Raw genomic sequence first — 17,361 nt, forward strand, 5'->3', positions numbered from 1 at the left:
TCATTTTCATATACACACACCACACTTTTTTTTCAAGTTAACATGGAAAAACAACCACTATCGTTTGGATGTTACGGGCTGAGAGGTGTCACGTTGACTGTGGACCTGAATCAGTCCAAACCTCATGTTGGCCCGGTCAAGATGGGTGCACAAGGTGTCCAACACAAGGTGACGTGCACTAACAGCTCCTACCAAACAGGCAGAGCCCTGGTTGGTGTTAGTATACTTTATATTGATCCACATGAAAGCCCACATATAAATATACAAAAAAAGGTTTTCATGTGCCCACAAGGGTTTCTCTCATCTGGTAGGGGCGACTTGTAAATATCACCAAGTTGATGGGACTTCCCGAGTTTGAAACCCACATGGTTGTCCCTCGCTGCAAGATCGAAGATGTAATGTTTCGAGATTTTTAACCTTTGAAAAATGCGTAAAAATTAAAAGTTTTGAACCATTTCTCAATTTGTGCGTGTCATCCTTGCGCTGGGGCCATGCTAATCTTCTCTTTATCGTTTCAATTTTATCAGATGTCTCCGAAGCATTTTTCAAAGGTTAAAAATCTCGGAGTGTTACAAAAGATGTGTACTTTCCATTTGGCAGAGAAGGCCCCGAGGGTTTTACTAACCTGAGGCCTGCTAATATGCAGCTGATAATGGGGGTGGGTTTTCCCTTGGCCTAGCTCCCCCACCTCACAAAAAAAAGGTTTTCTTAAATTATTTTTTAAATAAGACTTGCAAAGCTGACTCCTTATGGTGGTGCCAACAATGATGCATACCCATTTATGGAATTATAACTGAATTAAATCCACATTTTTTACCACTTTATTTTTTTTTCTCTCACTGACTTTTTACGTATCAATTTTTCATTTTAAAGTGAGCATATTTAGCCCTATATCTAACTGTAATGAATTATAAGCGTTTCACATATACCAGCAGGTATGTCCGAGAGTGTATCAAGTTTTTTTGACAGACAGCTGGGGTTAGGCAGTCCCCTACCAGTTATACAACCATATACCATTGGGATTCGAACTTGCAACGTCCCAACACAAGGTGGCTTGCACTAACTGCTCCTGCCAGACAAGCGGCGACCCACTTGGTAAGTGTATCAAATTTGGTAGTCAAGATGGGTGACAACAAGACTTGGGCAACTTGTGATACATTGACCCACATTGACCAGTCATGGTCAAGTTTACTCAGCTCTTGACCAGAGTCAGACTCAGTCAGACGTTACGGAATCAAGATGAGCCCAGCAGCAAGACCTGATTGGTCTAAATCAAAGTCATGGCCGACTACAAACTCTAGCCTGGTCTAAATCAGCCAGGTCTAGCCATGTCTCGGAAGGGAGCCTTACGACAAGATGTCCCAATTAACTTGGTGACTTTCACAAGTCTTCCCTGCTAGATGAGCAGAGCCCTTGTGGGCTTTCCTTATGCTATTTTTTTTTAAAGGCAAGCTGGGGTTAGGGGACCCCTACCAGAACAACAGCTGCCCCATGTGGCAGAGGAATTCGATCCTGAGCCTTCAGCTTGACACAGGAACCTGCTCACCACATGGGATACCACCTTGGTGGTATCAAGGTGGTATCCCTTATGTTACCTGCTACTTTAAAATAATCAATTTTTCTAATAGGTTTTTTGCCCTAAAGGGGTTTGGCATAGTGGGATAGAGCCTATGCTGTTAGGCAGGTGGTCTAGGTTCAAATCTCATGGGTGTCACCCATTTGTGCAAGTCAAAGCGTGATGACTCTGTGAGGCAAAGGATAAGCCCACGGAGTTTTATCCTACTAGGACAAAGTACAGGAGGCAGAGCCAGCACAACTATGTCTTTGTTGTTGAGGGCGGTTTCTTCATGTAAATATATATAAAAAAAAAAATCCTAATAGGTCTTAGGCTCTGTGTGTGTATTACACGAAGAAACCATACCCAGGACTAAAGACCTAACCGGGCTGATCTTAGCTTGCTATGCCTATGATCACCATCACGTAAAGCTCCTCCCACTATTACTTTGTAGATTTCCAACCAAGCTTCAATGGTAGTAAATATATTCATCTTTCACCTTGCAATTCAAAAACATGCCTGACTTTTTCAAGTGCTTTAGTATACAACCATAGTGAGTTGGGTTGAAAGTGGGCGGGGCAAGATCTTTATCCCCACCCCGTCTCAAAATATTGTCCTCCATCTCCGTGGCGGGAGAGACTTTGGACCTCCACCCCTACCCGGTCCGTCCCCACATTGGGCAATTTAATAAACAATGAATTTTTGAAACATATATATATATATATATATATATATATATATATATATATATATATATATATATATATATAAAGGATTTATATGTAATTTTATAAAATAAATAAGAATATTTTGATCATTTTATTAACAAGGATGGGGGGTGGGGCAGGTGGGTGCGGGGGCGGGGAAAGAGTAAGTCCATCCCTGCTGGGGTCTTGACTTTCACCCTCATTCCTGGTCTGTTTCCCGTTTCATGTCCTCGATCCCCTCAAATGAGACCGGTTCAAACGGATACCCATTTCTCCACGGTCCACTGATGTCCTTCATAGCGAGCTAGCTTAATACTTTTGGTTGCTGTGTCAATTGCCGTATCACCACTGTTATCTACTAATGTGAAATAGCTCTTGGTAGAAAAGAAGTATTGATTTCTTCATGCACAGTGAAATCTGTTTTAGAAGTTCGTGGATTCTTTCTTTTGGAAACACGATAGATGTCCCTCAAATATCTATTGAGGGTAAAATAATTCTCCAGAATCAATTTTGACCGTTGGATCTTCCAAAATTCAAAACTTAGTTACTTAAATATATGACATGCTTCCAAGGTAAGCAATCGTGGTCTCTTTATTCTTGGTGACTTTTATGTTTTTTATGTCCAAAAGGGGTGATGGTTGATTATAAAAAAACCCAAAAAAAAGGGTGATAACTGTGATAAACGCCATGACTTTTTCATTCATTCCAGCCTTCCATCTACCAAACTAATTAAAAAATACCTTTTGTTCTCTTTGATAAGAAATATGATAAAATAACTATTCTTACTTTTTTTTTGCCTAAAAAAAATATGCTTACTTTTGAGAGAGAGAGAGAGGCTTGCATCAACAAAATTCATAAAGAATACCTTTTTTGTTCTCTTTCGAAAGCAATTTGATAAAATATTTATGTTTACATCTTTTGAGAGAGAGAGAGAGAGAGAGAGAGAGAGAGAGAGAGAGAGTATATGATGGTTTTGTATAAGGATATCATGCAGTGCTACATACTCTTGTTCAAATGGATCTAACCACTAAATGGTGGATCTAATCATACAAATGTGTTTAACATGATTTATTTACTATGTTAGAATGTTTCTTCATGTAAAATACACAACAAGATTTCATTTTTTTTAAAGGCAAACTAGGGTTAGGCTGACCCCTACCAGTTATACAACTATACCATTGGGTTTTGAACATGCAACATTGCAACAAGGTGACGTGCACTACCTGCTCCTATTAGACAAGCTAAGCTCCCGTTTCTTCATGTCTATTACACTGCAAGATTTCATTTTTGAGATAATAAAGAATCAATGTCTCACAATTCATGCAAATAAAGGTAGTTTAAAAATGATATAAAACTTCGTCATGCTAAAAATCACCTAAATGACCTAAAGGTTATATTTTGCTTTTGGAGGTTAGATCTATTTAAATCAATGGTGGACAGTCACTATAGAAGCACCTATATATATATATATATGTGTGTGTGTGTGTGTGTGTGTGTGTGAAGCTAACATGCTCTTATGGTTCGACGATCTGGGCCAGTCAGGACCTGGACAGTCCTTGAAGTTCTTTTTTGTCAACTATGTCTATATTATGTGGATCTTACAAGCTTAGGTCTTCAAGTATGCTCTAGCATGCCCAGTCATATGGACCACTGCAAGAAATGCTAATTAATGCGATTTTAAATTATGCAGACCCAGATCCAGTTTTTAGGCTTCAAAAATTGCAAACGGATCTCCTATTTGGATGAACTAGAACTATTACCAGAGCTCCAAACTATGCAAGCTACATGGGAGGACAACCACGTTAGCTATTCAGCCACCTCAGTCATGCAACCACCTCATTCATGCAGCCACCTCAGCATAAGAGACCTCCTTGGGCACTTTCTCATAAATATAAATTAAGACCCACACAGGACATCCTCTCTAGAAGCATCTTGGAAGGGCATAAGGGCCCTAACTCATAGCATCATCTAAGGGTATCCAATTAAGCTCCTCCAAGGAAGTAGTATAGACCCTTGGGGTGCCTCCTTAATGGGCCTTGGTAACCCCAAGTTTCTCTTGTGAGTTAGGCTCTTTTTAAAACCTTGAAAAAGTATTTTTTTAAGTTAAAGTAGGTTTTATCTAAGTAGAGATTTTTCTTTTAATTCTTACTTTGTTATTTGAGAAATGCTTGAAATTTCGTAATATGCTTGTATGGAGTTCCTTTGGCCTATTAAAGGGACTCACTCTTGTAATTGGGAATATTAAAAATATAATTAAGAATTGTCTCTCTCTCTCTCTCTATATCAAGAACTCGCCTTCTCTAATGAGACATTTTGTCTTTCTTTCTCTTCTATCTCTGGACCCCTAGGCCCTCTTCTCTCTTCCTCACTCTTGCAAGTCTCTATCCCTTTGATTCGTTCACCCTATTTTAGGCCTTTCTCTCCGTTATTTGGGTGGTTTCAATGTTATAAAAATTTAAAATTTGCCTAAGTACTAAGTAGACATTAACTTATCGCTTGGCTTGAACCAACCCTATACCAACATTGTTCATATGTCAACTCCGAACAAACCAAACTCTTCCTCAGCTTTAGAACACTCTACCCAAACCATGTAAGTCCTTAGAACCTGCTTCCTAAACTCCTCTTAAGCTAAAACCTCTCCTAAACCCAATTATGAAAACAATATTTTGTTGTTGTGATTTTCTGAATTTAACCCATCTTAAAAATAACATTTTTCTTAGAATCATACATAGTTTGGACTTGCAAAATTAACCCTAGTTACCCGTATATGTTTTTAACCTACTCACTAAAAATATGATCTTAATTCTTTTTCGTTAATTAGGAGAATTAAATCTGACACTAAAACCTATTTTGACCAAATATCAAGCTTGATCTAAACCTGTGTCCTGATTTTGTTTATTTTTAAATCCCAAAAGTATATCAATTAAGACTCTCAAATTTTAACCAGACCTTTTTTTTAACTTGTCCCTAGCCTAATCATTTTTTTTGTAATTATTTTGAATTTTATTGTGAGAGAAATTACTCACTCTCTTAGGGTTTATCAGAAGCTGAACATATTCATATTTTCGGACAAACTCAGAACCTCAAAATTTAACCTAAACTTCGTTGACATGTCTTTAGCCATCTCTTAAATTTTTAGCATTTATTGTATTATATTTTAGAAGAATCTGAATTTTCTTTGAATCCTATCAAATCATTTTTTAACCTATTATACAAACTTGACTTTAACTTAACCGAACCTAACCCGAATCCACCTAAAGCTTAAAACCTGAACCTAAGCCCATTGAAACATGTCAGTAATGCTAGGGTGGTCTTACTTGACCAAACCGAGTCTTCAACATGTGTTGGCCTTAAAAATAAGTCGATGCAAGGTCTTTGGTTTGAGTTGGTAAGAGCCATTATTTGACTCGGGTTGGTAAAGATGGTAACCCGTTACTGATCTTTTAAGCATGTTACTTCACAATAGACCAGACTGCAATAGATTAGCAAATGGATTGGACCTTAGTTGGAACTCCCAACTCCTAATATATATATATATATATATATATATATATATATATATATATATATATATATATATATATATATATATATATATATATATATATATAAGAGAATGAAAACCCACTCCCTAGAAAACCTACCAAACCTACCCACTAAAAAATATTTTATCGGATTTTCTATATTTTTTATGTAATTGTTTTTTAAGAATCAGTTCTTAGAGCATTTGATTACTATGCATGGATAGGTTTTTATAAGGTTTCAAAAATCAACAGCCTACAAATTTCATAAGTTTTTAAGGCTCTAAATAGCATTTTTCCATCCAAAAAATACATGATCCAAGTGTCAATTTCTAGTAAATCAATAGTAATGAACATATTTGTAATGTAAGAATTTTGAAAAAAAACATCAAAAATTTCATAAATATTTCTTAGTGGGTAGGTTTTCATCTCTCTCTCTATATATATATATGTATATATATATATATATATATATATATATATATATATATATATAGGTTGAGTGATTAGGTTTAAGGGCCTATAGGGGCGGGCCATATGCGGGACTTTTGGCCCAGCCTATCACTTCACGGGCTGGGCTTTGATGGGTCAGGCCGATCAGCCCAATCCATTAGCGAGCCTGTCCGGCCCAGCCCGTTGCCCATCCCTTGGCAAAAATGGATATAAAAGATTTTTTTGTCAGAAAAATCTCTAAAAAAAAAAATCCAAACCACTCAACAAATAACAAATAAATAAAAGCAAAGACAAATCTGTCATTCTTGCAAAAGTCAAGACCGTTCCACGTCCTCTGAAGTGATGACGTGGCGTGACGCTATCAGTCGGCTCTCTCACGTTGTGGGGTCACCAAAGACTCGAAGGCGACGCATTTCGGACAAAATTATACAAATTATTTTTAAAGTTAATTAAAAAACATAAACAACGGGAAATTGCACAAGACCAAAGGGAAAAAGTTGAGTTAAACAATTAATGGTAATAAATAAATAAATGTCAGACGGACACAGTGGACTCTGAGTGGATAATAAGCTTGTTTTGTTGAGATCCTCCCTTTTCTTTTTTCATTTTTTTTCGATATTATTTTCACTTTAATTTTTCGGCCTTCAGAATATTTCTTGCAGAAGAGAAGGATCTCTCTCTCTCTCTTAATAGAATTCGGGTAAGTCGGCAGCTTCTTTTCTTGTGATTTATTTCTCTTTTTCTTTTTGCTTTTTGGGGTATTTTTCTTTTGATATGATGGCGAAATTTGGGTTTTTGATTTGCACGATCGTTCGGAATTGGTGTTTCTTTTGGCTCTTTTGTTTCTGTGCGATCAAAATTACTATACCGGTGGAGGATCCATGTTGTTTGACGAGTTCTTGAAATTAGGGTTTTGGTTGCGAGGAAATCTCGTTGTCTCGGTGCGAATTGTTGATTTGAATTTCGTGTCTGGTGGATCGAGCATTGCTGGGTGGCGTTTGGATGAGTGTTTCGAGGTACGTGGATGAATTTTTGTGTTGTGGTGCTGGATTTAGTTGAAATGTTTGGGGTTTGAGGTTTAGGGTTTTCAAGTGAGTTTCTGGTGGAAAATTTTGAAATTTCAATCGGTTTTTTATTGTAATTATGTTTGTTGGGTTCTGGAGTGAAGTTTAGAATTGGGGCCTTGCATCATGGTAGATGTAGTTCATGATTTTTAGACGATGTGAATGACCTAAGCTTTCGCTTATCACCTTATGGGTTCTTGGAATTCTTTTGCTTGGAAGCGAGTGTGAAGGTGTTGCCCAAGAGCTACAACTGGTTTTTCACTGAATGTTTTTATATTTAGTTGACATGTTCTCCATGGGTTTGAGTCTTTGACTGATTGTTTGTAATTGGTGCTGGTATTTAGATTAGTCCCTGAAGCATATTCATGATTCTTGGATTTAGATTATGGTTCAAGTGTGAATTTCATAAGTGATATAAGAGATGTCTTCTATTTTTCAATTTTATTACCTATTCGTTTTTTGTGAAAATGGTATTTGTTCATCAGAATCATAGGCATGAATATGAAAAAAAAATACTTCATGGCCGCTATTTTCGTTTACGAGAGGCGGAATGTTGACATCTAAGATAGGAAAGCGGTAGCTTATGTTCATATTCCTTCTGCTCCATGCTTTTTAACAGTTAAACATGTTGACATGTTAAATCACTTCTGGGCTGCAGGCAGTGGCTAAATAGTTCTGATTCTCTTAGATTTCGAGTGCAAGGAAATGGAAGGAAAAAACAATGAGGAAGAGAGGTCTCTGGTTAGTGAATCCTCTGCCCCTCCATTACCTTCTCTAGAAAATCCAAGCCTCCACTCAGAAACTCTGGTTATTCCTGCGATTAATGGTGCAAAATTGCTTGAGGAAATGGTTGTAAAAGAATGCAAGGTATCATGCCCACGAGCTGTGCCCGATGCCCTTGTAGTAGATCTTGATGGAGTTAAGTTGGCATCACCTGCAGAAGAATCAAAGCCTTTAGTTGAGGACCATGTGACAGAAAAAGCAGATGTATGTGGTACTATATTGGCTTCTGCCTCAGATGATGATAAACCCGAGGTTAGTGCCGATGCAGTGCAACCTGAAAAGGAAGGAGGTGGTAGTGTTACTTTAGCTAATGCCCAGGAAGAAAATGTGACGCCATCTTTAATCTGGAGTGAAGCAAGAGCACGAAAGGAACAATTTGATGTTGCAGTCAGTCAGCGGTTACCTGAAGAAGAGATTGTAAATCGGCCATCAGAAACTCCAGAAGCCATTAATCTATCCTCCAGCAGTGTGAAGCAGGTGGAGGCACACAGAGCGCTGGTTGATACTGCAGCACCTTTTGAATCTGTGAGAGAAGCTGTGACCATGTTTGGGGGAATTGTTGATTGGAAAGCACATAAACTTCAGACAGTGGAGGTATATGTGAATCTTTTTTTAACCAATTGCTTGTCTGTGCACTTGTCTGTTACCTACTGAATTACCAAAATTCGTGGGTTCTGATATAACTATGAGAAAACAATTTAATTACGAGTAGTTCTTTTTATTTCAAGGCAGAAGCAGATATTATATTTTTTGAACTCAAATTTTCTTTGTTATAGGTATTTGGAATAAGTACACTTTTTTATTACATTGAGGATGTTTATTTTGGTTTCCTTGGATGCACAGAGGCGTCGGCATGTTGAGCTTGAGCTTGAGAAGGTGCAAAATGAAGTTCCTGAATGCAAGAAGGAACTGGAAATTGCAGAAAATACAAAGACGCAAGTACTTCAGGAGCTAGACAGCACCAAGAGGCTTATTGAAGAACTAAAAGTGGACTTGGAGAGAGCACATACTGAAGAAGAAGAAGCAAAACAAGACTTCCATTTTGCTCAAATGCGCATTGAAGAAATCAAGCAAGGGATTGCTGATGAAGCTAGTGTTGCTGCCAAAGCTCAGCTGGATGCTGCAAAATCCAGGCATGAGGCGGCACTTGCTGAGTTGAAACAGGTGAAGGATGACCTGGAAAGTCTTAAAAGTCAGTACCTAACATTGATCGAAGAGAAGGACAAAGCTGTCAAGAAAGCTGAGGATGCAATATCTGCATCAAAGGAAATAGAAAAGACGGTTGAGGAACTGACTGTGGAGCTGATGGCTACAAAAGAATCCTTGGAGTTGGCCCATGCATCCCATTTGGAAGCAGAAGAGCATAGAGTTGCTGCTGCCTTGGCTAGAGATCAAGAGAACCTAAAAAAGGAGAAAGAAATGAAGATGGCAGAGGAAGAAATACATAGGCTGACTGAGCAGTTTTCAGCATCCAATGATCTCAAGGCAAAATTAGAAACTGCATCAGCATTGCTGCTGGATTTGAAGGCCGAATTGGCAGCGTATATGGAAGCTAAACTGGACTCGGAAACCAGTACCGTTGAAGAAGAAAAAATCCTGTCGATGGAGCTAGAAGAAGCAAAACAGGCTCAGACAGCTACACTTGCTGCACTCTCTTCGACCACGAAAGGGCTTGAGGAAGTCAGGGTTAAAATCGAAAAAGCAAGAGGGGAAGTGAAGTTTCTGAGAGTCGCAGCTATGTCACTCAAGTCAGAGTTGGAAGGGGAAAAGTCTGCATTTGCCACCATGAGACAGAGAGAGGGAATAGCAACTGTAACAGTTTCTGCTCTTGAAGCAGAACTCACCAAGACAAAATCAGAGATTGAAGCAGCTCAAGTAAGGGAGAAAGAAGCAAGGCATAGTATGATGGAGTTGCCCAAGGCACTGCAGCAAGCTGCTCAAGAAGCAGATGAGGCCAAATCATTGGCCCAGTCCGCACGGGAGGATTTACGCAGGGTGAAGGAAGAAGCAGGGTTCGCCAAATCTGGTGCAAGCACTGCAGAGAGCCGACTGCGTGCGACACTGAAGGAGATAGAGGCAGCCAAGGCTTCGGAGAATTTTGCATTAGCAGCAATCAAAGCACTTCACGAAAGCGAAACAGCTTCAAGCATGCTAGATGAGAGCGAGCCTTCTGGGGTGACTCTCTCTCTTGAGCAGTACTACGAACTCAGCAAAAAAGCACATGAAGCAGAGGAGCTTGCCAATTCAAGGGTAGCAGCTGCCATATCTGAAATAGATGCAGCCAAGGAGGCTGAGTTGAGAAGCTTGGAGAAGTTGGAGTCCACAAACCGGGAGTTAAATGCGAAGAGGGAGGCGTTAAGGGTGGCAAAGGAGAAGGCCGAACTCGCAAAGGAAGGGAAATTGGGTGTGGAACAGGAGTTGAGGAAATGGAGAGCTGAACACGAGCAGAGAAGGAAAGCAAAGGACTCTGCTTCTGGTGTAATAAATCCTGTTAGCAGCAGTCCAACAAGGAGTGATGCTGAGGAGGGGAAGGTTGTGAGGGGCTCTAATGGTGATCAGGATTCCAAGGTTTCTATACCAGAAACCAATGTGGGGATTGTGGTTCCGGATCCCGTTATGAAAAAGAAGAAAAAGTCTCTGTTCCCTAAGATTGTCATGTTTATGGCCAGGAAAAAAGACGGCCATTGAAGCAAGTATACCCTTGTAATTATATTGTTGTTCCATTATAGGTCTCTCTTTTCCCCCTGGTGTAAAATAATAGTGTGCCATGCTTTATTAAAAGACTAGGGATGTCAATCATATGGTTCTGGTGTATGGGGAGACGTCAGTCATTGATGAAGGGCATCACAATATAGATTTGTATTCTACTTGTAAGCAATAATTGAGCTCTATAAATTATTCTTGAATGGTTTGGGCTTCAGAGTTCAGATTGTAACAGTTCGCATTGTCAATGGATGAGGTTGTTGCATTTTCGGGTGTGTGTGTGTGAGAGCGTCCGGTCTAATGCACATCTTAAAACGGGATGTTGTTGAGTGTCCATGTGATGGACGCTCAATGTTTTTCTCACAAAAAATGCTGAAAAGCATAAAAAATTATGTAAAAAGGACTTTAGTGCCAGTTCTGCCTAGAGGCATTAGCGACGCTTTAAAGCATCCCTAAAGATCTGAACAGAACTGAGACCGGCACTTTAAAAGCGTCAATAACTCAAAAACTTGCAAAAAATATTGTTTCACTGTTTTTGCATGATGGCTGTCAATCACGCGTGTGATGGACGACCAACCTGATTTCATTCATAGCTGTGCACCTAAGGATTATATATATATATATAATATATATAGTGATTGGTAGCTGCTCAAATGAACGTGCTAAATGGGTTTTTCAGCCTTTTTTATTTTATTTTTAAATTCTCACCGTATATATGTGATTTATGTACTTTATTTTATATGGATCAGCTCTTGAAGCGTTCTATTCCGATACATGGGTGGGTTTTTATAAGGTTCAAAAAATCAATGGTCCAAAATCTTCGTAAAACTTTGAGACTCCAAATATCATTTTCTTTATCGAAAACACATGATCCAGGTGTGGATTTCTTGTAAATCGACCATGCCCGAGACATTTATAAGGTCAAAACTGTGAAAAAAAACACCGAAAGGGCAGAAAAACAAATTTAGCACTTATGATTTCACAAGTAACGTGTGAGCAGCTACCAATCTCTCTCTCTCTCTCTCTCTCTCTCTCTCTCTATATATATATATATATATATATATATATATATATATATATATATATATATATAAAAGAATGACCATCCAACCAAAGTAGGTCCAAAATATGGTGATTGTCTAAAATTTTCTTTACTTAACGGGACCTCTCAAATGGGGAGGGTGGTGTATGTTCGCCCCCGATGATTCACTGAATCCCACGTCTGTGTTCGGGGGGTCGAATGAGCGCCACGTATTTACGCACATGAGGCTTGTATTCCCGTGTATGTTGACATAACTTTGCATCGTAGTCTGGTGTTGTTGCAAAGACTTAAGTACCCTTTCTTGCTATTCTTACCCTGAAATGACGGTTCAAGGAAATGACAAAAATATCCTCCATTCAAAAGTTGAGAAACTATGGTTCGAGAAAAGGGCAAAAAAATCCTCCATCTAGAAAGTTTGATGTTAACTATTTAAAGTGGAGACATTCTCTATTCATTAAACTCATGCGCCATCTGCTGTAACAGTAGCTCCCATTATCAACCCAAACTTTGCCTTCGTCTCCAGTCGAGGTTTCCGCCTTGTTTTTTATCCTGTTTTACAACACATCGTCGTCTTCTCGTGCCTGCCTTGTGTCACAAAACATTCCCGTGTCTTCTCTTCATTTTTGTTGTTGTTAGGCATTATGGAAGAAAGCAATGATGCACAAACATTCCAACCAGTGCCATTAAGGTGGCGTGAGTAGCTTTTCATCTCATCATGCTATCGATGAAGAAGGCATGTCGTCTTGTGTGCCATTAAGGCATTGTTTGGTTATTGCAGGTAGATCTTGTTCTTACGATGGTTGGAAACTTATCGATATTTGTAATACGCTTGGACCTGTTGACAAGAATGCTTATTTACAAATGTTAGGAAGGGCCTCTACCCCATCAGGTATCCTACATTCACTCATTATATGCATTGTATCTCAAACCGCTGTATTAGTAACATACTCCCATTTTTGTGAGATATATTTTTGTTAATTAATATCGATTTGTTTGCTATTATGCTCAATTTCTTCCGTATCGATTTGTAATTTATTGTGCGATATATTTATCGACCTTTTAGATATTATGGTTTTGTATTGTCGAGTTGTAAGTTATTATGCTGAACTGCCGTATCGATTTTTAATATATTATTCGATATGTATATCGATTTGTAAGATATTATATGTTTTGTAATATGTATTTCTAAGATATTTGTACACAAACTTTGAAAACGTGTGTGTGCAGAAACACATCGTTACACGCATGCTGGGGCGATTTTCGCATTCATATCGCTGCTCTGTCAACAATTTCTATTGAACTCGCTTTACAACCTCGTGGATATAATAAGAGCATTATCGTCAACACACATGTACGACATGTGTCTTTTATTGGCATGGTAAGTGACAACTCGATGCTCAATATAAGCAAATATCAAACTGCACTTGCTTTGATACTGATGTCTTCTTTTAAATCGTTGTAATTTTGAAAAGATTTTTATATGAAAAACATGTGAAAACCAGACATCAAATAATAAAAACCGGTTCTCACTAGTGGATGAGACCGGGTCGAACTCAGGGAACGGGAATATATCGTATTCAAGTACACAAATCTAAACTATTCTTTATTGTCGAATTATTGAAATGTAAAATGTTCAGAAAAGTAAAAACAACTAGCTATTACAACAAATGAATACCCTTCGCAGAGGGCGTAAATCAGAGAGGGAGGGAAAGAAATTTTGGCGCACAGAAAATGAAAAACACCCCTCCGATTCTGCTTTACGCCCCTTTTTAAAAGGGTTCAAATCGGTTGGAACCGGTTTGAAACAACCATTGTTTATTTTCAAAACTTCCAAACCGGTTCCAGCCGGTTTGGTTTTCACTTTTTTCTTTTTAGAAATACAAACCGGTTCCACCCGGTTTGTATTATTATTTAGATATTTTTTCTTTATTTATTATTTTTATTTTTATTCTTTTCAAAAGTAAAGAAAACTGTGAAAATTTTCAAAAAACAAAACTATTTATAAAAGAACTTCAAAAACTAATCTACTATAAATTTTTTTTCTTCTTTTCTAAAAAAACACAACACTTAAAATGAATAAAACTATTTTTCTCTATTTTTTTTATTTTTTCTTTTTAATAAAAACTAAAACCAACTAAAAAAACTAAAATAGGCATAAGAATGTAAAATAAAACTATTTTTTATTCATTTTCTAATTTTAAATCATTTTAGCACTTTTACTCAAAAACTAACATAATATTGGGTTTTTGAAACATTATTTTATAAAATCATGCATATTTAAATGTTAATAAACCCTGAATTATATGCATGATCAAATACCCCCATGCTTATGTTTTGCTAGTCCTCGAGCAAACTAGAAAAATGCAAGAAATCAAACTATCACCTAACTCACTTTCGTAGGAATCACGGTTGCATTTAGCTCATGCAACAAGCCCTTTCAACCCCTGGGTTACCCCAGTGGACGAGTAAGGTCTCGTGAGGGTTTGCATTGATGCTACCCACAAACATCTCTGTCATGTATGCATAATATTACACATCCTCATAAGCAGTAGGTAATTAAAGACTTTGTTTTTACAAATAGTTCCTATTATTTCACAATCGAAATATAATTAGAGTCTTTTATATACCACCACAGAAAAAGAATTTCTTTCACTTTTCTAAATATCACAATTATTTATGTTTTATTCTTAGAAAATCCAATAAAAACATATTATTATTTACTTATCCTCACTCATATGTTTCCTGCACAGGTTTTCTCAATTACACTTCTAAGCATTGAACTTTTCTTTCTTTTTAAGCTCTTTTCTCTTTTTTTTCTTTTCACGCTTTTTCTTTTTGCGCACTTATTTTTTTCTCATATAGCTTGCGTGTGGTCTGCTTTTATGCCTTGTGCAATGTCAATATCTTCTATACTTTTTCAATAAAGATATCAACTAAGACATAAAAGTGACTTCCTTCATTCACCTTTATAACATGAGAGTCAAACATTTCAACTTGTATCTGTTCTCAGTTACTTAGGATCACAAAGTTTTCCACTCTCCTTTTCGAAATGGAATTAAAAGTTTCAACTTACATCTAATTTTCATCTACTAAGGATTGTGGAATTATCCAAACAACCTAACGCATGCTATATATATATTTTTTCTTCTTTTGAGCTCATTTTTACGCTTTTTGTTCATTTGCTTAGTTTTTCAAAAATAAAACTATGCATATTCATATTTATGATTCAAAATAAATTCTAACATATATCTATCATCATTTCCTCGAAATCCGCATAAACAACCATAATTTTTAGATCTATGTCAGAAAAAAAATTTCGTGGGGCTTAAAAATCCTCTAAAAACATTAGATTTGAAATAACATTCATATAAGTTCAAACTCTTTCTTTAAAAATCTACTTTTTATGAGAGATGTGTAAACATGTGCAAGAACGTAGACAAAAATATTCTGGTGAGCTACTACACCCTCCCCCATGCTTGAATTACACTGTCCCAGTGGCATTCCCCCATGCTTATGTGAAACTAAGTGAATGCACATGAGATAAAATCAATGAGGGAAAGAAAGTAAACTCAATGAAATCTAAAATGTGAAAATATGCCTACCCTGATCATGGTTTATGAATTATGCACATGAACTATATGAAAGTACTCTTAAAAAAATTGTTTTTCTATGAATATTTACAAAATTTTAAAATATATACAAACATGTGTGAGTCCTAAACTTCTAAAAGATCAACATCCTCAATGTCTTGTCCTGTCCCAGTATCTGAGATATAAGGCTTCAGCCGTTGCCCATTTACTTTAAAAATAGCACCCGTACGAGGGTCAAAAAGATCTATCGCTCCATATGGAAACACCCTATGCACAACAAATGGACCATTCCATCTTGACTTCAACTTACCTGGAAAAAGATGAAGACGTGAATGATAAAGCCATACCTTTTGCCCAGGCTCGAACTGTTTCCTAACAATATATTGATCATGAAAATGCTTAGTTCGAGCTTTGTAAATCTTTGCACTCTCATAGGCCTCATTACGCAATTCCTCTAGCTCACTCAACTGTAATTTTCTCTCGACTCCAGCTTGGGTCATGTTGAATCTGAATTTTTTTATAGCCCAATATGCTCTATGTTCTAACTCAACAGGAAGATGGCAAGGTTTCCCAAAAACTAATCGAAATGGTGACATACCAATCGGGGTCTTAAAAGCAGTCCTATAAGCCCACAAGGCATCATCAAGGCGCTAAGACCAATCCTTGCGGTCTGGTCTGACTGTCTTTTCAAGAATCCTCTTTATCTCCCTGTTAGATACCTCAACTTGGCCACTGGTTTGTGGGTGGTAAGGTGTAGCAATCCGATGATGCACAAAATATTTCCTAAGTAAGGAAGCTACCTGCACATTACGAAAGTGCGTACCACCATCACTGATGATCGCTCTAGGAACTCCGAACCGACTAAAAATGTTGTGCTTAATAAATCGAAGCACCTCTTTATGATCATTAGTCCGGGTGGCCACAGCCTCGACCCATTTTGAAACATAATCAACCGCCACTAAAATATATGTAAATCCAAATGATGGCGGAAAAGGACCCATGAAATCAATGCCCCAAACATCAAAAATTTCCACAATCAGAATAGGTAAAAGAGGCATCATGTCGCGCTTGGTAATGCGACCTGTTTGCTGACATCACAAACACTTCCTACAGAATTCGTGAGCATCTCTATGAAGTGTGGGCCACCAAAATCCAGACTGAAGGACTTTTGCAGCAGTCTTCCGACTAGAAAAATGACCTCCACAAGCTAAAGAATGACAAAAGGATAAAATGGAATGATACTCTTCTTCGGGCACACATCTCCGAATCATCTGGTCCGGGCAGGATCTAAATAATTCTGGTTCCTCCCAAAAATAATGTTTCACCTGCGCAAAAAATCTATCTTTTTCATTCCGGTTCCAGTGCGCAGGATACTCTCTAGTAACCAGAAAATTTACGATATCCGCGAACCAAGGTAAACGCTTGACATGAAATAACTGCTCATCCCGAAAAGAATCAACAATCTGTCCTTGATCAATAGATGAATCTATAGTCAGTCTAGACAGATGATCTGCTACAAGATTCTTACATCCACTCTTATCTCGAATCTCAATATCAAATTCTTGTAACAGAAGAATCCAACGAATGAGACGCGGTTTAGCATCATTTTTACTCATCAAATATCTCAATGCAGCATGATCTGAGTAAATGATAACTTTGGAGCCTAATAAATATGATCGAAACTTCTCAAGTGCAAATACAACGGCTAGTAACTCCTTCTCAGTGGTAGTATAATGCATTTGTGTGTCAGAAAGAGTCCTACTAGCATAATGAATAACATGAGATCGTTTCTCAATCTTCTGTCCTAAAATTGCTCCAACCGCATAATCTGAAGCGTCACACATAATCTCAAAAGGCACTAACCACTCAGGAGATCTGAGAATAGGAGCAGTGGTCAGTGCTCCCTTTAGGGCTAAGAATGCCTTCAGACAGGCATCATCAAA

At 37.7% G+C, this 17,361-nt stretch overlaps 1 protein-coding gene and 1 non-coding gene across 8 annotated transcripts; one reads left to right on the plus strand and one right to left on the minus strand.

Moving 5' to 3' along the window:
- Positions 1-440: 440 nt before the first annotated feature.
- On the minus strand, positions 441-540 carry LOC149846769 (U6 spliceosomal RNA). Its single transcript, XR_016430666.1, has one exon. It is a non-coding gene; the product is annotated as a U6 spliceosomal RNA (small nuclear RNA).
- A 6,260-nt stretch (positions 541-6,800) lies between these two features.
- On the plus strand, positions 6,801-11,003 carry LOC149846770 (protein WEAK CHLOROPLAST MOVEMENT UNDER BLUE LIGHT 1-like). Of its 7 annotated transcripts, none has more exons than XM_089996554.1 (4): positions 6,829-6,936; positions 7,146-7,252; positions 7,920-8,677; positions 8,927-11,003. In XM_089996554.1, exons 3-4 carry the CDS (start codon positions 8,006-8,008, stop codon positions 10,769-10,771), a joined length of 2,517 nt encoding a protein of 838 aa, XP_089852680.1. In that variant the 5' UTR covers positions 6,829-6,936; positions 7,146-7,252; positions 7,920-8,005; the 3' UTR covers positions 10,772-11,003. The 7 variants fall into 7 exon arrangements, with proteins under 7 accessions (XP_089852685.1, XP_089852680.1, XP_089852683.1 ...); XM_089996557.1 differs by having other exon boundaries at positions 7,959-8,677; XM_089996560.1 differs by having other exon boundaries at positions 7,989-8,677.
- Positions 11,004-17,361: the final 6,358 nt, after the last annotated feature.

Source organism: Nuphar pumila, chromosome 2 (genome assembly GCF_984573655.1).
Source record: "Nuphar pumila chromosome 2, dmNupPumi1.hap1.1, whole genome shotgun sequence".
NCBI lineage: Eukaryota > Viridiplantae > Streptophyta > Magnoliopsida > Nymphaeales > Nymphaeaceae > Nuphar > Nuphar pumila.